This window comes from Macaca fascicularis, chromosome 10, assembly GCF_037993035.2.
Source record: "Macaca fascicularis isolate 582-1 chromosome 10, T2T-MFA8v1.1".
Classification (NCBI taxonomy): domain Eukaryota; kingdom Metazoa; phylum Chordata; class Mammalia; order Primates; family Cercopithecidae; genus Macaca; species Macaca fascicularis.
In genome coordinates, this window is record NC_088384.1 from 100,904,975 (window position 1) to 100,925,659 (window position 20,685).

General features: G+C 45.8%; 1 protein-coding gene and 1 long non-coding RNA gene across 3 annotated transcripts in view; one reads left to right on the plus strand and one right to left on the minus strand.

Annotated features, from left to right (window-relative positions):
- RIMS4 (regulating synaptic membrane exocytosis 4) overlaps window positions 1-1,185 on the minus strand; it is a 57,561-nt gene extending 56,376 nt beyond the window's left edge. Inside the window, exon 1 of the mRNA XM_005569097.5 lies at window positions 803-1,185. Coding sequence (XP_005569154.1) covers window positions 803-899 — 97 coding nt within the window. The 5' untranslated portion in view covers window positions 900-1,185. The remainder of the gene's footprint in view (window positions 1-802) is intronic.
- Window positions 23-16,073, plus strand: LOC135965657 (uncharacterized). 2 transcript variants are annotated; one of them, XR_010578693.2, is made up of 5 exons: window positions 23-380; window positions 3,979-4,131; window positions 6,516-6,638; window positions 10,916-11,064; window positions 15,952-16,073. It is a non-coding gene; the product is annotated as an uncharacterized lncRNA (long non-coding RNA). The 2 variants fall into 2 exon arrangements; XR_012419429.1 differs by lacking the exons at window positions 3,979-4,131; window positions 15,952-16,073 and having other exon boundaries at window positions 137-380; window positions 10,916-11,068.
- The last annotated feature ends 4,612 nt before the right edge of the window (window positions 16,074-20,685 follow it).

Here is a 20,685-nt window from a genome sequence, read left to right on the forward strand (position 1 = left end):
CTCCCCACCCCTCCCTCTGGCTGAGGTTGTGCGCAGGCCTGGGAGGAGGAGGTTCAAGCCGCTGGATGGTGGCCGGCTTCAGCCCACCAAGAAAGGCGACTCCAGGGACGAGAGCACCTGAGGTCAGGGGCACACACCAGGGGGCGGACAAGTGTAGAGTTGGCGCCGCCCTACACCTCTCTCTGGGAAGTGAGGGAAGGAAAGGCCGTCACCTGGCCGGTTCCCCTGCGTCTGCCCCAGGCGTATAAGAAGCAGGAGTCTGGAGCCCCAGCCCCTGAGGAAAGGAGAGGAGAGACAATTGGGGGCGCTCAAGGCCTCGGGCGCCGGGCAGGGGTCTTGGGCAGGGATCCTCTGGATACGGCCAAGACAAAGATGGAGAGGTAAGGTCTGCGCGCCACCTCCAATGGCGAGGGGCGCGTCGGAGCCCCAGGGTGGGACGGCCAAAGCCCCGGGCTTGAAGAGTGGGCACATTCAGGAGACTCGGGAAGGGTGGCGGGTCGGATCCAGGGACGAGGCAAGGGGCCTCCAATAGGCGCAGGTGAGGAGGGAGAGCTGGGTCCTGGCGACCCAAAGGGCCCACCTGCGGGAAAGGTGAATGCAGACGATCTTGGGGTCCCTAGGGGACAAGGCCAGAAGACAGCGCATCCTGGAGACCCTGAGGTCCCGTGGGTGCGGTAGGAGACCCTGGGGGCGCCTTCCCAGGGCGTTGGGGGAGGGAAGGAGGGCTCACGGGTCGGGGAGGGGGCCTCCGGACCAGGATCCCGGGACACTCCGGGGGTCTGGGGACGGGCCGCGCGCTTACCTGCGTCCTCATCGTCGAAGGAGTTCATGCACGGGAAGTAGATGGCGAGCGCCTCGAAGGAGGCGGATAGACTGAGGCGGCTCTGCGAGCGCTCCATGCCTGCACCAGCGCCGGGCGCCTCGGCCGCGCCGGCGGCGGCGGCGGGCGGCTTGGGCAGCTTGGCCGCCCCATTCTTGACGCGGAGTACGGCGCGCGGCGTGGTGGCGGCGGCCCGGGGCCGGTCCGGGGCTCCGCTGCGGGGCTGGCGGGAGCGGCGGGGCCGGCGGGCGGGCCAGGAGCTGGCGGCGCGCGGAGCCCGAGGCGCACTGTGCTCCCGGCGGCGGCGGCTGTGGCGGCGGCGGCGGCGGCAGCAGTGGCGGTGGCGGCGCAGCGCGCTCTGGCCCGCGGCGCCCCCAGCCGGCCGCGCGGGGCGGGCTTGGAGCGGCGCCGCAGCCAATCCGTGCCGCCGGGGGAGGGGGCGCCACTGCGGGGCGTGGGAGCCCAAAGGGAGCCTGCTGCGGCCCCTTCTAGCCGCCCCGGGCCCGGTAGTTGCGCGCTGGGAGGCAGGCGCGGGGCGAGGTTGTCTGGACCCTGGTCCGAGGGCTATCCCCGACCCCGCCGCGGCCCCCACCCTCAGCCGGCCGACTTGCGGAGAGGCCGGCGTCCAGTCCCCTACCCAGACAGGCCTCTCCCAGAAACACGGGCGCGCTCGGAGGGGATGCGCTCAGAGGGTCCCGCCCAGACGGGTCGGCATTCGGCCTCCCACACAGAGACCCTCAGCTTCACACCTGCACCCACAGAGAAGCTCAAACAGGCACCCACACCTACACATTCACTCTGCAACATGCCCCGCAGACACCCGGACAGATACACCCACAGACCCACCCCCTCACCGATGCGGGGACAGACACGTCCACGGACACACGCAGACTCACGCAGAGACCTGCAAACACACTCAGGGAGGCAGGCAGGCCACCCCTGGTGCCCGGCCTCCCACACAGGGAGACTCTCAGATGCCACAAAATCCCACGAAAGTTCAGACAGGCATACACAGTCTCATGCATTCACACTTACCCACAGACACCCCAGAATTCATACACACACTCATACACTCAGATGAACACACAAGTCCAGATCCAGCACATACTCTATGTCGCCTACCCCCGTGACCATCTCAGCACTGTCAAACACTCAGACTGACACGGCCAGATGCACACCCCTTCACCCTTAGACACACTAGAGTAGCATACACACTCCAAAACACAGCCACACAGACTCCATCCCTCCCAGTGTGGGTGCATCCTGACGAACGGACTGACACCCTCAGACTCAGGCACACTGAGACACACTTGGCAGGCCCACACTCACAGACTCTCCCATTATCACCCTTGGCGACCCGCAGTCCTCAGATAACACACAGGCTCAGACGCTCGCAGCCCCAGGACAGAGACGAGCAGAATCGGAAACCCATGCTCCATTCCCTGCATGTGACCTGGGACATGAGGGTACCTGCCCACCTAATCAGGCCCCAGATGGCAGACAACCTTCCCAGTTGCTCACACACCTCTTTATGAAGCCATCTGGTGACATGGAAACAGTTCAGGCCTCAGAAAGAGATAGCCCGGAGTTTGAATCTCAGCTGTGGTGCCATCTTTCTGGGTGGCCTATGGCAAAACTCTTTACCCCATGGGTCCTGTTCCTCATCTGTACAGTGCGAACAGGAATCTTCCATTTTGGATGGCTGTGAACTGCCTGTAAGATAACACAGGTGTTTGTTTTCTATTGCTGCATAACAAATGAAGCAGCTTAAAAACACCAATCTAGTGGTTTACAATCCTATGGATCAGAAGTCTGGGCAGCCTGAGCTGGGTTCTCTGCTTAGGGCCTCACAAGGTATTGGCCAGACTGGGCTCTTCTCTGCAGGCTCTGGAGAAGGATCTGCTTCCAAGATCATTCAGGTTGTTTGCAGGATTCAGTTCCTTGTGGTTGCAGGACTGAGGTTCCTGTTTCTTTGCTGGCTGTCAGTCAGGAGTTGATCTCAGCTCGTCGAAGTGGGTTTCTGGTCCTTACACATGGCCCCCTCCACCTTCAAGGCCTGCCTCAGGATGTCAAGCCATTCTCATCCTTCAGCAGAATCTTTCGACCTTGACTTCTGCGTACTGGCCTGAGAGATTCTGCCTTTAAAGGTCTTGTGTGATTAGATCAGGTCCACTCGCATGATGTCCCTTTGACATATAATGTAATATAATCACGGTAGCGATTTCTGATCATGGTCGCAGTTTCCACCCACACTCACACAAGGGCGGGATCATACAAGGTATTATATAAGGGCAAGGATCACTGGAGTTATTCTGACACATCTGCCCATCATAGTGTGCAAAACACCTAGCACAGTGCTGGCCTTCGGCAGGTGCTCCTGAGCCCTAGCCCCTTCCCAGGGACCAGATCTAGACTTTGGGGCATCCTGGTGTCATGGTTAAGAGTGCTGGTATAATCATCCCCATCTTGGTCAATGGCAGCTCCATTTTTCCAGAAATCTTGGATACTGGACTCTTCTGTCACACACACCACATTCAATCCATCAGCAACCCCTTTCATTTCTATACACAAAATGTAACCAGAAACTGACCACTTCTCTGCCCCAAACCCTCCCATCTCACAGTCAAAGTCCATGTTCTACAAGGTCCTAACTTCTTTGGCTCTGCCACCCCTCTGTCCTCATACCCAGGACACCCTGGTGGCTCATACCCAGGAAACCCCGGTGGCTCACTCGGCTTCAGAACCCCTGTACTGCTGTTCCCTCTGCCTGAAGCCCTCTCCCTTGCAAAGGGCTGTGTAGCTCACTCACAGATCTCTGCTCAAATGTCACTTTCTCTCTGAAGTCTTCCCTCACCACTCTTTATGAAGTAGCAAAAACCCCTCCCTGAAATGCCAGATCCTCTTTACACTGCTTTATTTTTCTCTGTAGCCCTCATCACCATCTGACACGTTTCATATATATGTGTGGGGGTACCTGTATATATACGGACACACATATTTATGTATATGTGTGTATGCGTGTATATATATGCAAACACACATAGATGTGTATATGCATGTATATGTATATGTATGTGCATATATATACACACACATATACAACACACACATTTTTATTCTCGTGTATTTGTTTATTGTCTCTTTTTCCCCTTCCCCAGAGCCCAGAAGGATGCCTGGCAAAAAGTTCGTGTTCAGTAAATTGGTGTTGTGAACACCAGCCTTAGGAAGGACATAAGTATCCTTTGCATCCTCTCCCCATCTTACAGATAAAGAACTGAGGCTTACGAAGGGGGGACTTACTCAAGGTCACAGTGAGTAGGCCTCTGGTCAAAAATGGTGGGTGGGGGCCGGGTGCAGTGGCTCACGCCAGTAACCCCAGCACTTTGGGAGGCCAGCGCGGGTGGATCACCTGAAGTCAGGAGTTTGAGACCAGCCTGGCCAACATGCTGAAACCTCATCTCTACTAAAAATACAAAAATTAGCCAGGCGTGGTGGCGGGCATCTGTAATCCCAGCTACTTGGGAGTCTGAGGCAGGAGAATTGCTTGAACCTAGGAGGCGGAGGTCGCAGTGAGCCGAGACCGCACCACTGCACTCCAGCCTGGACAACAGAGCAAAACCTCCATCTCAAAAAACAAAACAAAACAAAAAAAGGTGGGTGGGGAATCTAACCCAGCATAAGGATATCGAAGAAGGTTTCCCTGAGGATGTGATGCTGAAGCTGAAAATAGCACCTCCTATGTGCCTGGACTTCTTGGTGTGATTTCTCCTTTCTTGGTTAGCTCATGCCTAAAATTCCATCCATAGGCTTGGGGCCTGTAAGCTTAAATCATTTACCCTTTGTAAATACGTAATGTTTCCCCATGGGAAATTGAAGTGGTCAGCCACTTACACCTGGGTATGAATAATGCATTCTAAGAACAAGTTTGGGGGGTGGAGAGGGATGCTTAAGAATATGAATGAGGGAAGTGGTGGATGTGGATCCAGAGAAGGAAGGGATGGGAAACCAGAGATGAACTTCCAGGTTGGAATTCACGGCCCAGTGAGATGGAGGATGCCAAGAACCGGGCAGCTCAGTGGAGTGGAATGGAAGAAGCATTGCCTGACTTGGGTTTAAATGACTGTCCTTATTTTATTTATGTGACCTTGGGTGTGTTCCCTCAAGGTTCTCATCAAAAAATGAGAGTAATAGGCCGGGCCTGGTGGCTCACGCCTGCAATCCCAATACTTTGGGAGGCTGAGACAAGAGGATTACTTGAGGTCAGGAATTTGAGACCAGCCTGGCCAACATGGCAAAACCCTGTCTCTACTAAAAATTAAAAAAATTACCCAGGCATGGTGGTACACGCCTGTAACCCCAGCTACCTGGGAAGCTGAAGCACGAGAATTGCTTGAACCTGGGAGGTAGAGGTTGCAGTGAGCAGAGAGCACGCCACTGCACTTTAGCCTGGGTAACAGAACAAGACTGTCTCCAAATAAAAAGGAGAGAGAATAATTAACACCTCTTTGCACAATCGTGGTGAAGGTTGGATGTATACAGACTGCGCCACATGTAATAGTTACTTGATAGATAAATGTATTGAATGTAAATTCCAAGTGCTTGCTATTGTACCCAGCTCTACAAATACAGGGATGAAAAAAGTAGATCTGGTGTCTGCCTTCACAGAGTTTATAGCTTGGTAATATTAGACAAAAAATTATGCCAATCATTATTTAAATTATTTAATTACTACCTTATCTAATAGTTGCATAATAATAATATTAATTGCAATTGTGAAAAGTGCCATAAAAGATATATATCTATATACTGTGTGTGTGTGTGTGTATGTGTGTATGTGCGTGTGTGTGTGTGTGAGTGAGATAGGGTGAGATGAGGTCTTGCTATATTGCCCAGGCTGGTCTGAAACTCCTAGCCTCAAGCAATCCTCCCACCTTGGCCTCCCAAAGTGAGTAGGATGACAGGCGTGTGCCCCTGTGTCCAGCCCAGTATGTATATACGTTGCTGTGCATGTGTGTACATATATGGGCAGCTTCAAGTAATTGGAGAATCTAACCCAGCATGAGGAGATGGAAGAAGGTTTCCCTGAGGATGTGATGTTGAAAATGGCACTTCCTATGCGCCTGGACTGTTCTTGGTCCTGTTCTTGGTCAAACTTGTTCTTAGAACACATTTTGCTTATTTATATCAGTAAGTAAACCAAATCACTGCCCTCACATTTGCTTTTTAAAATAACTCTGGGGCCAGGTGCAGTGACTCACGCCTGTAATCCCAACACTTTGGGAGGCTGAGGCGGGTCACCTGAGGTCAGGAGTTTGAGACCAGCTTGGCCAACGTGGAAAAACCCTGTCTCTACTAAAATTACGAAAATTAGCTAGGCATCGTGGCAGGTGCCTGTAATCCCAGCTCTCAGGGGAGCTGAGGCAGGAGAAGCACTTGAACCCAGGAGGCAGAAGTTGCAGTGAGCCGAGATTGTGCCACTGCACTCCAGCCTGAGGGATAGAGCAAGACTCTGTCTCCAAAAAAATAAAATAAAATAACTCTGGGGCTGCTCTGGGAGAGATGGATTTGAGTGAATTCAGGAGCACCTCACCCCTTCTCTTCAGGTAAGTCCTGATTTGAACCAAAAAGCCATTGCTTGTTTTACTTTTTCTTTTCTTTTTTTCTTTTTCTTTTTTTTTTTTTTTTTGCCTCCTAGCCGAGGAAGATGGCTGAGAAAGGATGTCCCAGTGGAAAGGTGAAGTGGAGGAGGCTGAGCGTCCAAGGATCCTAAAGCCAGATAGGAGGCCATGGCTGTGGGAGGCTGAGACACGGATGGGAGGTAACAAGGCCTCGGCTAAGGAAAGGGCTGGGCCTGAAAGTTCCAGAGATCACTTGAGCAGGACTTGGTGACAGACTGGATGGGGTGAGGGTTGAGAAGGAAAAGGAGGAACAAAGACACTGCCAAGCTCTGAGCATTAAGAGAAACAGCACATACAGATGGAGGCGTCCTCTTCAGGCACCTTTCCCTAAGCTGAAGCCTTCAGTGGAGTGCTCCTTAAATTTTACATATTTTGCAAGACCCAGCTGAGTGGCTTTCATCTAGAGAAGTGAAAAGTGGCTGAAATGTAGTTAGTTAAACCTCTAGGGGGTCCTAGTTGCAGTTTTGTCCGAGAGAGAAAGACTGATCTTGTCTGTGTTCTGCCTGCTGTGTGTGTGTGTGTGTGTGTGTGTGTGTGTGTGTGTAAAACTTCCCTGCTAATGTGCATATCTCTGATAAGAATTTCTGCATATCTGTGTCATTGTCTTTGAGGCAATAACCTTGTGTCTGAATATGTCCTTGCAAGGTGCATGTCCTTGTGTTAAATGTGTTCAGTCTAGTTGTGAGTGTGACATGTATTCTGGTCTTTGCCTGTACTGATATGTGGGTATGTATGTGTGTGTGAAAGACACAAACACACACACACAAAGACAGAGAAAGACAGTGCCTGTCTCTGTGTGCACATGAGCCATGTGTTCTCATTTCCATGTGGTTCTATGTTGTGTTTGTGTCGTCTGTAGATGCTGCGTCCTTCCCTGTGTTTGCGATATCTCTAAGTGTATTGGTGTCTGCGTGTAACTGAGTTGAGTTAGCCGTATTCGAGTGTCTGTGTAAGGTCTCTGTAATGCCTATGCTTGTGTGTGTCTCCTTGCATCCTGGTCAGTGTGAATGCATCCCTGACTGTGTGTGAATGTTGTTTTGTGAACTTGTCCATGTTGACTGGTAGCTTGAGAGGGGACTCATATTTTCTTGGATTAATCTCAGTCTTTAAGTGGCTAACACATGCCTTAGAGCTAATAGGGATAGAGATATTAAAATCTATTATAAACTCCAAATCCCCTAACTACTTACCTAACCATTAATTTATTCTTTCATCTATCCATCCATCCATCCATCCATCCATCCATCCATCTCTCCCTCCCTCTGTTTCTCCCTCCCTCCGTCCTGATTTCACTGGCATTTAGTAGCTATGTAGTTATTTCTCTTAGGCACGAGTTTTCTCATCTATTAAATGGAGATGATAAAGTAGCTACCTGATAGGGCTGGGGATATCGGGTAGAAATTTAAGTGGGACAGCACATACAAAATACTTAACGTGTTGCCTAACACATAGTAGGTGCTCACTATATTAACGATTATTGTCACATCACTGTGGTCACTATGATTCAGCAAATTCTCATCAGCACTTTGCTAAGGGCCACCCCTGAGCTAGAAGCTAGTGAGGCCTTATCCATAGCAGAGGCCATTAAGTGCCTCTGCCATCACCTTCTTGTGTGACCTCGGACAAAGCCTATGCCCTGTCTGAACCCATAGAGTGAGTAGAGCACTCTTGCCCCACCTTCTTGCAGAGATTCTGGGGGCATCTACACTTCTGAACCTGCAAGGAGCTGTGCAGTTACGTAGCAGGTCAGGGGACATTCCAAAGCCTTAAAATGGCAGAGGCCTGTCCTGGGTCATCAAGAGAGTCAGGCACCAGACCCCATGGTACTTCAGGCCAAAGCCAGACCCCCTGGCACTGACAGGCCTTCCTGTCATTTCTGGCCCCTGATCTCCCTCTGGGGACGCACCTAGCAGGAAGTCATGGGGCAGAACTTCTTCACTTCTCCACCATTTGTCTCTCACTTACTATTTGGTGGGCCTGGCCTTATTTTTAAAAGAAAAAAGGGAATAAGGTGAGGAGTGTGATTTCTGTCCCAATAAGTCACTACTGTGAACAAGAGATAGAGACAGAGAAAGAAGGAGAGAAAGGGTAGAAAGAGACAGAAACTAAGAAAGAGACATGGGACACTGTAACGGAGACACAAAGAGACAGGGAATGGAAGAGGCAGAGGCAAACAGGAGAGAGAGAGGAAGATGGCTGGAGACAGGAAGATATCAGAATAAAGTCAGGCTTTCTTGCAGACCTGATTTGGGCTGCCTCAATTTACAAAGCTGTGCGAGCCCTGTAGCAAGGACTGCCACTCTCCTCAGGCTACCCTCATCCAACACGCCCGCGTACTCACACACTCACACACTCACACATACATTCACACACTCTTAAACACTCATCCTCAAATGCTCATACACGCATGCTCACAAAATGGAGGAAGAGGAGGCAGGGGCCTCAAGTTAGGGGTGGATTCTGGTCATCAGGAACCCCCCGTGTGACATTATGCAATGCCAAGACACATCCCATTTGAGTCTCAGTTTCCTCATTTGGAAAATAAACCCGCAGACCTCATTCAGTGGTTTCAAGTCTAAAGGAGATAATGGATGTAAAAAAGTTTTAGAAATAATGGAAAAGTTTGGGAAAGGACCTTTGGAACTAGGCAAGCGAATTATACCACTCACATGGAAAATTGCTGGGAAAATGTGCAGTTGAGGAAAGTGGGGAAGGATAATGAGTGATCATGAGCACTATCAAACCCCAAAACATTCTAAAACTACAGTAAGATTTTTTGTTTGGTTGGTTTTGTTGTTGTTGTTGTTGTTGTTTTAGATGGAGCCTTGTTCTGTTGCCCAGGCTGGAGTGCAGTGGCACGATCTTGGCACACTGCAACTGCCGCCTCCCTGGTTCAAGCGATTCTGCTGCCTCAGCCTCCCGAGTAGCTGGGACTACAGTTGCACGCCACCACACCCAGCTAATTTTTGTATTTTTAGTAGAGATGGGGTTTTGCCATGTTGACCAGGATGGTCTCGATCTCTTGACCTCGTGATCCGCCAGCCTTGGCCTCCCAAAGTGCTAGGATTACAGGCGTGAGCCACTGTGCTCAGCCCAGTAAGTTCTTTTAAAGGCCAAAAAAAAAGTTGGATTCCCTTCATATGTAAAGAGCACTTGCAAAACAGTACAAAAAAGGCCATCACTCCTGTGGGAAATGGAGAAAGGCTCTTAACAGGCAATTCACAGGAAAAAAAAAAATACAAATGACATGTAAACAGGAAAAAGTTATTCAGCATTTCTCACTATTAACAGAATGTCAGTTAAAACAAATGCAAGCCACTGCACTCCAGCCTGGGCAACAGAGCGAGACTCCATCTCAAAAAAAAACCAAAAAAACAAAAAAAACAAATGCAAGCCATCATTATTTACCCATCAGTCTAACAAAGAAGTTGCTTGAAAATAAACTGTATGGGGAAAGGAGTGAAGAAATAGACACAGTCACACATTGTTAGTGGGAGTATATATTAATTGATGAAAACTTTGGAGATTAATTTGTTAGTATCTATCAAAATATTTAAATTCACAAACCATTTAACTTAGCAATTCACCATTTGAACAGAGCAATTCCACTTCTAGGAATTTATTCTACATTCTACATATATACTTGTACATATGCAGGAAGGTAATGCATAAAGAATGTTTTGTAGCATTGTTTATAATAGCAAGAGATTGAAAATAAGCCAGGTACCCATAAAATAAATTATGACACATCCATATAGGGGAATTCTATAGTCATTAAAATGAACGAGGTGGATGGGTTTGGCACTGATAGCCTAGATATATAATGAAATAAGAAAGCAATGTCTGAACAGTATGTATAGTGCACTCCCATCTGTGTCCGAAATACATATGTATGTAGGCATTTAAATATAAATCTTTGAATGGGCACACAGATTTCAGGAGCCATACACAGGAAGCTATTAATGGTGATTCCCTTAGGTACACAAGACTGAAAACTTCTGGGTGGTAACCTGTGTCCTTTGCTTTATGCCCTTCTCTAGGATATGAATTTTTTTTTTTTTTTTTTTTTTACCATGAGCATGTATTGTTTGGAATAAGATAATTTTAAGTACATTTTTCACCTAAAAAAGGAGTTAGTATCCATAGTTAGTAAATAATTACAACATAAATGTGTTACTTGGACCAGGGTTACCTACAAGCTTCCTGTTATCTGTGACTTCAGTAACATGGATTAGGCTCAGAATCCCCCTCGGGACCACCCTCAGGGTGGGAGTATGCTTTGCCACCAGTCTCCTGGGAATGAGAAAGTAGGCTAGGCTGCTCAAAATAACCACCTGCCATTTCCCAAGCTGGTCACTTTCTCTCCTGAGCCAAGGGAGGCTCCGGCTGGGTGGAAAAGGTGGATTCGTCTTTCCAGGAACCACAGCCTTTTTCTGCTGCACACCTCCTCCCCCTGACCAAGCAACCCTGACATCTCAACCTGTCCTTTGATGCCACCCAGCCTGGAAGAAGGAGATGGCTGGAGTCTAGAAACCTAGTGCAAGATGAAAATCTGCTCTGCCACAGGTTTGTACTGTGATCTTGGGGAAGCCACTCTGTCCCTCTGGGCCTCAGCTTCCCCACATGTCAGAAGGGGGATGGGATAGGAGGATTGCTGAAAGCCCTCCCAGCTCTGACCCATTTAACTTAAGTTAGATAGCCATGAGTTCGAATCTGACCTCTGAAAGTCACTAGCTGTGTACCAATGGGCAAACCACTTCACCTCTCTGAGCTTTAATTTGGTCATCTATAAAACGGAGAAAATAATATACTTCACAGAGTGGATGGGAGATAAGGTATATAAAGCATTAACATTGTACATAGCACATAGTAACAACTCAATAAATGGCAGCCATTATCATCATCCAGAGTCTTACTTGGATCTGGCCCCTCAGAAGTAACCCTAGTTTAAGGACCTTTCCCACTCATCCCCAACCTGTACCCAACACCTCTTTTGCCCTGGGAGGGCCATGTGCTCTGACCTAGGAATCAATAAGCATAAAACCTTATCCTTGCTACTGAATTCATATGGAATCATGTGGGTACGGTGGCTCACACCTGTAATCTCAGCACTTTGGGAGGCCGAGTGAAATTGAAAAATTGAAATCACCTTAATCATACCACCCAGAAATAACCACTTTTAAACCTGATGTGTTTTTGGACCATACATGATATATGAATATTTCTAATGGGATTATACTGTAAGTGCTTTTATGGCCTGTGTTTTGTTTGTTTTTCCACTTAGCTTTCTATCATAATCATCTTCTCACAGCAATAAATATACCTCCATCTCATCATTTTAAGTTTCTGAACAACAGGTGACATAATTTAACTAATTTCTAATGTTGGACATTTAAATTGTTACCAGTTTTTTTTGCTGTCATGTTAAAGTTTAAAGAAATACTTTTGCAATTAGATTACTAAACTAATCCATGACTTCACTAGCAGGACAACTGCTGGGTCAAAATGTTGCATGGTTTGAAGGCTTTTAATAAGTTTTGGCAAATTTCCTCTAACGACATTGTACCAATCTTCACTCTCCAGGAGCATATGACATTCACTCTCCAGGAGCATATGACATTATTTCCCATCCTCATTCTCTAAAACTAGCAATTTTCTTTGTGATTCTGTTTTCCATGGTCTGCCATCAGCAATACCATAATTTTCTTTCCTTCCTTCCCTCCTTCCCTCCTTCCCTCCTTCCCTCCTTCCCTCCTTCCTTCCTTTTCTTTCCTTCCTTCCTTCCTTCCTTCCTTCCTTCCTTCCTTCCTTCCTTCCTTCCTTCCTTCCTTCCTTCCTTCCTTCCTTCCTTCCTTCCTTCCTTCCTTCTTTCTTTCTTTCTTTCTTTCTTTCTTTCTTTCTTTCTTTCTTTCTTTCTTTCTTTCTTTCTTTCTTTCTTTCTTTCAAAATGCTGTTTTGCTCTTGTTGCCCAGGCTGGAGTGCAATGGCACGATCTCATTGCAAACTCCACCTTCCGGGTTCAAGCGATTCTCCTGCCTCAGCCTCCTGAGTAGCTGCGATTACAGGCATGTGCCACAATGCCTGACTAATTTTGTATTTTTAACAGAGATGGGGTTTCTCTGTGTTGGTTAGGCTGGTCTCGAACTACCAACCTCAAATGATCCCCCCCTGCCTTGGCCTCCCAAAGTGCTGGGATTACAGGCATGAGTCACTGCACCTGGCCCAGCAATACCATAATTTTACACCTTCCATTCCTCACTACATTAGGCCATTCTTAAGTTGCTATAAAGGAATACTGGAGGCTGGGTAATTTATAAAGAAAAGATGTTTAATTGGCTCACAGTTCTGTAAGCTGTACAAACATAGCACCAATGTCTGCCTGGCTTCTGGTGAGGCCTCAGGAAGCTTACAATCATGGCAGAAAGTGAAGCAGGCGTATGCATGGTCACATGGCACTAGCATGTGCAAGAGAGAGGGGAGAAGGTACCACACATTTTTTGTTTTGTTTAGTTGAGATAGGGTCTCACTCTGTTGCCCAGGTTAGAGAGCAGAGGTACCATATCAGCCCACTGCAGTCTCATCTTCCTAGGTTCAAGCAATCCTCCCACCTCAGCCTCCTAAGTAACTGGGACTACAGATGCATGCCACTGTGCCCAGCTAATTTTGCTTTTATTTTTTGTAGAGATGGGGTCTCACTATGTTGCCCAGGCTGGTCAGAACTCCTGGGCTCAAGCAATTCTCCTGTCTCAACCTCCCAAAGCGCTGAAATTACAAGCATGAGCCACTGTACCCGGCTGCCACAAACTTTTAAACAACTAGATCTCATATGAGCTCATTCATCATCAAAGGGATGGCATTAAGTCATTCACGAGGGATCTGCCTCCAGGATCCAAACACCTCCAATAAGGCCCCACCTCTAACACTGGGATTTTGAGGGGACAATATCCAAACCATATCATTCTGCTTCTGGTCCCCCAAATCTCATGTCCTTCTCACATTGCAAAATACAATCATCTCTTCACAACCATTCCACAAAGTCTTAATTCATTTCAACATCAAGTCCAAAGTCCTGAGTCTTATCCAAGACTCATCTCCTTCCACCTATAAGTAAAACAAGTTATTTACTCCCAAGATAGAATTCCATTTCCCTTTCCCAAAGGGAGAAATCGGCCATAAGAAAGGGGTAATAGACCCCATGCAAGTCTGAAACCTAGCAGGGCAGGCATGAAATCTTAAAGATCCAACATAATCCTTGACTCCATGTCCCACATCCTGGTTCAAGAGGTATATCCTGGTGCAAGCCACCCCTGTGGCTTTGTGGATTGCAGCCTATGTGGCTGCTCTCACAGGAGTTGAGTGCTTGTGGCTTTTCCAGGTATAGGGTGTAAGCTGGTGGTGAATCTACCATTCTGGGGTCTGGTGGGTGTTGGTTCCCTTCCCATAGCTCCTCTAAGCAGTGCCCTGGTAAACACTCTCTGTGGGGGCTCCAACTCTGCAGCAGCCTACTTCTGCCTGGGCACCCTGGCTTCTCCACGTATCCTCTGAAATCTAGGGGGAAGCTGCCAAGCCTCCCTCACTCTTGCATTTCATGCACCCAAAGGCTTAATATCATGTGAAAGCCACCACAGCTTATGGTGGCTTGTGCTTTCCAAGGCAGCAGCTGGTTCTATACCTGTGGTCCCTTGAACTGAGGCTAGAACTGGAGCAGTGGGGATGCAAGGAGCAACCTCCTGGGATAGTGCAGTGTGGCACAGGGCAGCAGGGCACAGCCATTCTTTCCTCCTAGGCCTCTTGGCCTGTCATAAGAGGGGCTGCCTCACAAATCTCTGAAATGCCTTCAAGGCCTTTTCCCCTTTGTTTTGACTAGCAGGACCTAGCTCACTTTTATTCATGCAAATCTCTCTAGCAAGTGGTTGCTCCACAGCCTGCTTGGATTCTTTCCCTGAAAATGGCCTTTTCTTTTCTACCACTTGGCTAGGCTGCAGATATTTCAAACTTTTACACTCTGCTTCCCTTTTAAATATAAGTTCCAACTTAAGTCATTTATTTGCTCCCAAATCTGAGCATAGGTTGTTAGAAGCAGTCAGGCCATATCTTGAATGCTTTGCTGCTTAGAAATTTCTTCCACCAGATACCCTAAGTCATCATTCTTAAGTTCCACAGATCCCTAGGACATGAACACAATGCAACCAAGTTTTTTGCTAGGGTGTAACCAAGATGACCTTTACTCCATTCCCCAATACGTTCCTCATTTCCATCTGAGACCTAGTCAGCCTGGACTTTACTGTCCAAATCACTATCAGTATTGTGGTCACAATCATTTAACCAGTCTCTAAGGAGTTCCAAGCATTCCCTCATCTTCCTGTCTTCTTTTGAGCCCTCCAAACTCCTCCATCCTCTGCACATTATCAAGTTCCAAAGGTGTGTCCACATTTCAGGTATCTTTATAGCAATGCTCCACTCCTCAGTACAAATTTTCTGTGTTAGGCTATTCTTGGGTTTCTATAAAGAAATACTCGCCAGGCATGGTGACTCATGCCTGTAATCCCAGCACTTTGGGAGGCCAAGGTGGGTGGATCACCTGAGGTCAGGAGTTTGAGACCAGCCTGACCAACGTGGTGAAACCCTGTCTCTACTAAAAATACAAAAATTAGCTGGGCATGGTGGAGTGTGCCTGTAATCCAAGCTACTTGGGAGGCTGAGGCAGGAGAATTGCTTGAACCCAAGAATGAGCTGAGATTGTGCCATTGCACTCCAGCCTGGACAAAAAGAGCAAAGCAAACAAACAAACAAACAAAAAACAGAGAAATATCTAAGGCTGGGTAATTTATAAGTAAAAGAGGTTTAATTGGCTCACAGTTCTGCAGGCTGTACAAGGATGGTCCCAGTATCTGCTCAACTTCTGGGGAGGCCCTCAAGAAGCTTACAATCTATGGCAGAAGGTGAAGTGGGAGCAGGCACATCACATGACAAGAGTGGGAGCAGGAGAGAGAGGGGTGAAGTGACACATGCTTTTAAACAACCAGATCTCGCATGAACTCACTCATCAGCAAGGAGATAGTGCTAAATCATTCATGAGAGATCAGCTCCCACGATCCAAACACAACTCACTTCCAACACTGAGGACTACAATTTGACATGAAATTTGGAGGGGACAAATATCAAAACCATATTACACACCATTAATAGCCACCCACTCTATTAAATGTATGAACTTAGACAAGCCACCTTTAAAACCTTTCTTTACATATACATGTGTTCACAAACAATATATAATATTGCTTTGGAAGGGCATTTAAAAAACCCCATGTAAATACTATCATACTGTATATTTTATTCTGTTGCCTCTTCTAGTTCGATCAAGACTGTTTTTGAGATTTGCATTAAATTATTTAACTCTATTCATTTTAACTGCTGTTAAATTTTATCTTCATTTTTAAAATTTATTTTCAGACTAATGCAACTTGTTGCTATCCTTTCGCTATTATAAACAATGAGGCACGGTGGCTCACGCCTGTAATCCCAGCAGTTTGGGAGGCCGAGACGGGCGGATCACGAGGTCAGGAGATCGAGACCATCCCGGCTAACACGGTGAAACCCCATCTCTACTAAAAATATAAAAAATTAGCCAGGCATGGTGGCGGGCGCCTGTAGTCCCAGCTACTGGGGAGGCTGAGGCAGGAGAATGACGTGAACCCAGGAGGCGGAGCTTGCAGTGAGCCGAGATCAAGCCACTGCACTCCAGCCTGGGCGACAGAGTGAGGCTCCGTCTCAAAAAAAAAAAAAAAATTAGGTAATGAATATCTTCATCCCTGTATCTTTACTAGGGTTTCTATGCAGAAGTGGTTTGCTGGTTGGTAGGGATAACATTGTTTTTCAAACTTTTTTATTGTGACCTATGATAATAAACACATTTTACATCACAATCTCCACATACACAAGTAAAACAAAAGTTTCATGAAATAGCCCTTATCTTTATTACTAGAAATGTATTCTGATGTGTTTTATTCTATTTCATTCAACTTCCTTTTTAAAATGTTAATTACAACTCACAAATTGGTTTTACAACATAGTGATGGGTCATGACCTACAATTTGAAAAATGATGGATTAAAATATATTTGGTTTCACTAAATGCTTTGAAATTACTCTTTAGGGTAGATACACTAATTTACAAGACACATTATCATTGCCCTACACACTAACCAACACCTGGTTTTATATTTTTTTCTTTTTGCCAGTCTGATGAGTATAAAGCAGCAAGTCATTGTTATTTTAATTTTTCTTTCTTTAATTACTAATAAGTTGAGCTTCTCTTTATATGTTTATTCACTAACTGAGTTTCTCAGAGAGTGAGTTTGCCTATTTTTTGTATTGGGTTGCCAGGTTTTTTCTCGCTGATTTACTGCTGAGTTTCTTATATAATTTAGATTTTAAGTCCTTTGATTGTTGTTGAAAATATACTGTAAATACCTTTCCTAATCTGTTAATCATTTGTTAGCTTTGTCTGTGTTGTCATTTATAGAACAGAAAACCACCAGTTTCTTTATGGTTTGGACCTTTTGTCTCTTACTTAAGAAATGTTTCACTAACCCAGTGTCATAAAGATTTGCCTATAAACGTTTTAGCTTCTTAAACTAGCTGAAGTTTGTTTTATATGGTGTGAGATAGGATCTATTTTTATTTTTTCCATACAACCAGATATTTTCCCCAACACCATTAAAATAATCCGTCTTTTCCTCACTGATTTCTGTTGTCAATTCTATCACATACCAAATATCCACATGCACAGTTCTGTTTCTGGATTCTTCTCTTTTGTCCCGTTAGTCCACATCTGGTAGGGTGATCCCCTATCTCTGCTCTTATTTTTGAGAATAGTTCTTTTAGCTATTCATGGAACTTTATTCTTCCATGCAAACTTCATTTTTTGCTTATTTAATTCCTCTCCCCCAAATATTAATAACATGAATTGACACCATTACACTGCTATTTCTTACCGTCTACAAACAGTACATTTCTTCATTTACCCAGGTCTTCTTTTGTCTCCTTTGGTAGGTTTTCTCTGACATGTTTGGTTAATTCTAGATAATTCATTTTCTTAACCTTCTTTTTTTTCTCCTTTAAAAAATAATCTCCAGGCCGGGCGCGGTGGCTCAAGCCTGTAATCCCAGCACTTTGGGAGGCCGAGACGGGCGGATCACGAGGTCAGGAGATCAAGACCATCCTGGCTAACACGATGAAACCCCGTCTCTACTAAAAAAAAAAAAAAAAAAATACAAAAAAAAAAAATCTCCAATTTAATAGGAGGAAATAGTATCTTCTTCCAAAACAGCCAAGTTTTATTAGTTTTTTGTTTGTCTGTTTGTTTTTTTAGTAGAGATGGGGGTTTCACCATGTTAACCAGGCTGGTCTCGAACTCCTGACCTCAAGTGATCTGCCTTCCTCAGCCTCCCAAAGTGCTGGGGTTATAGGCGTGAACCACCATGCCAAGCAAATTATTATTATTTTTTTAGAAGTCAGGATCTTGCTCTGTTGCCCAAGCTGGAGTGCAGTGGTGTGATCATAGCTCACTGCAGCCTTCAATTCCTGGATGACTCAAAGGATCCTCCCACCTCAGCCTCCCGAGAAGCTGGGACTACAGGCATGAGCCATCACTCCTGGAGAATTTACTTAATTTTTTTTATTTTTTATTTTTTTTAGAAAGAGGGTCTCATTATGTTACTGTGGCTGGTCTCGAACTCCTGGGTTCAAGTGACCCTCCTGCTTAAGCCTCCCAAAGTACTGGAATTACAGATGTGAGCCACAGTGCCTGACTCTCAGCCAAGTTTTCAATACCCTTCCCTTCATGACACTGCCTCCTGGATCACTTCTTTAGCAAGAGATGACCCCAAAAATCCAGACCCTACCCAAACCAAACAGAACCAGTAAGGCACTAGTCAGATGGGCACCTACAGAAGGTGCTAAAGCATCTCTGGGACTCTAAAAGAATTTTAGAAATAAAATGACATGGAGAAAACTATATTAACCTGACTTTCTCAAGGCTATCACCATATGTATTTGAAGGTGATATAGTTGACTCTTGTACTTTGTGGGGGTTAGGGGCGCCAACCCCCATGCACTCGAAAATCCAAGGATAACTTAACTTCCCCTAAACTCCTATTAACTACCAATAGCCTACTGCTGACCACAAGCCTTATTGAGAACGTAGACAGTCAATTAACACATATTTTGTATGTTATATGTATCACATACTATATTCTTATAGTAAGCTAGAGAAAAGACAATGAGCCGGGCACCAAGGCTCATGCCTGCAATCTCAACACTTTGGGAGACTGAGGCAGGCCGATCCCTTGAGTCCAGGAGCTTGAGACCAGCCTGGGCAACGTGACAAAACCCTGTCTCTATAAAAAATACAAAAAAATTAGCTGAGCATGGTGGCGGGCGCCTGTAGTTCCAGCTACATAGGAGGCTGAGGTGGGAGGATCGCTTAAACCCAGGTAGGTCAAGGATGCAGTGAGCAGAGATCACGCCACTGCACTCCTGTCTAGACAACAGAGTGAAACCCTGATTCAAAAAAAAAAAAAAAAAGAAAGAAAGAAAAAAGAAAACCATGAGAGACAAAATATATTTACCATACTGTACTTATTGAAACCATAAGTTTATGTTATTGATTTACAAGATGAATTGTCTGCCTGAAAAAGGCAGGCAACCTAAGCTGCAGGCCTCAACCTATCATACATATCAAGCAATTCCACTCTTTCTTATAATGTCACAATTTTCCTTCACTTCTTGGGAGTACTTCTTGCATCACTGGTAGCACTTGTTATGGGTCCCATGATGTCATTCAAGGTTTATGGCATTGCACTAAACACAGCGAAAAATACCTAAGAACGTTATGAGATCACTTTTTACTGCCACAGGCAATTTACTGGAGAGATGAGCTGCTCGTGCAGAGATGATTAGCGGCACACAGCATCTTAAGTGGAAACTTGCAACCCTTGAGCTCACAGCAATAGCAATAGGAGGTGGCTATGAAATTATTACAGTAGTACAGTATGTACTACAGTTTTTTGTTTGTACTTTTTTTGAGACAGGGTCTTGCTCTGTTGCACAGGCTGGAGTGCAGTGGTGTGTTCATAGTTCACTGCAGAGTCGAATTCCTGGGCTCTAGTGATCCTCCCACCTCTGCCTCCTGAGTAGTTAGGACTATAGTCATATGTCACTACACTTGGCTATTTTTTTAACTATAGCTAATTTTACGCAATTATGAGTTAATACTGCATCTTCACATTTGTTGACATTTCTCTTAACTGTGAATGGCACCATGCACCATCTGTTTGTGTGTAAGTTTTGGTGAATTTTAACTTTTTATAATAGATGTGTGTATATTTTATGGTAGTAAATGAAAACAATAGATAAGTATTTGCATATTTTCATACGTTGATGACATATGATATTTCCTTTTTCCTTTTCTTGATATTTCTAGGGTATGTTTCATCTGTGGGTTTTTTCAAATTGTCACAAATCTTCAAAAACCCTTCAATATATTTATTGAAAAAAATCTGCCCATAAATAGACCTACACAGTTCAAACCTGTGTTGTTCAGGGGTTAAGTATACTAATAAATACTTGGAGTATTAGGAGAAGGGAGGATGATGTTAAACTGCCTTCTAGAAAGACAGCTATGCTTAACTACAGGACTCTAATTTCTTTAAGCCAGTAATGCAAGTTTGGGGCCAGAGCTGAATTGCTTGTAATAGATGATGCAAAGTATTGTCACAAGAGGTCTTCCTTCCCAGTTGTTGCTTCATGCATGACCCAGCTTCTCTTCTAAACAAATGTTGAGCAAACATTTATTTAAAGGAAAAAGTGACACTGATTTCTTAGTTGCTCTGAGCATCTGTATATCTCAGGTTGGCAAGGGGTCTTGGCAAGAATGGAGCAGAAGCCCAAACCTAGATGAGCCATCAAATCAGGCAGACACCAAGGTGACAATTTGGGGCAGGGACCAAGGTCAGAGCCCTGTCACAGGAACTGTGGAACAGACTTCTTGAATTGGGTAGTGGTCCAGTTATTGAAAGACCAGCCCACATCCCAAAAGAAAAAACAGTAAAAGATCTGACTAGGCAAATTTCCAAATGAAGAAAAACAAATGGCCAATATGAAAAAAGGAAGTGTTCAGCCTCAT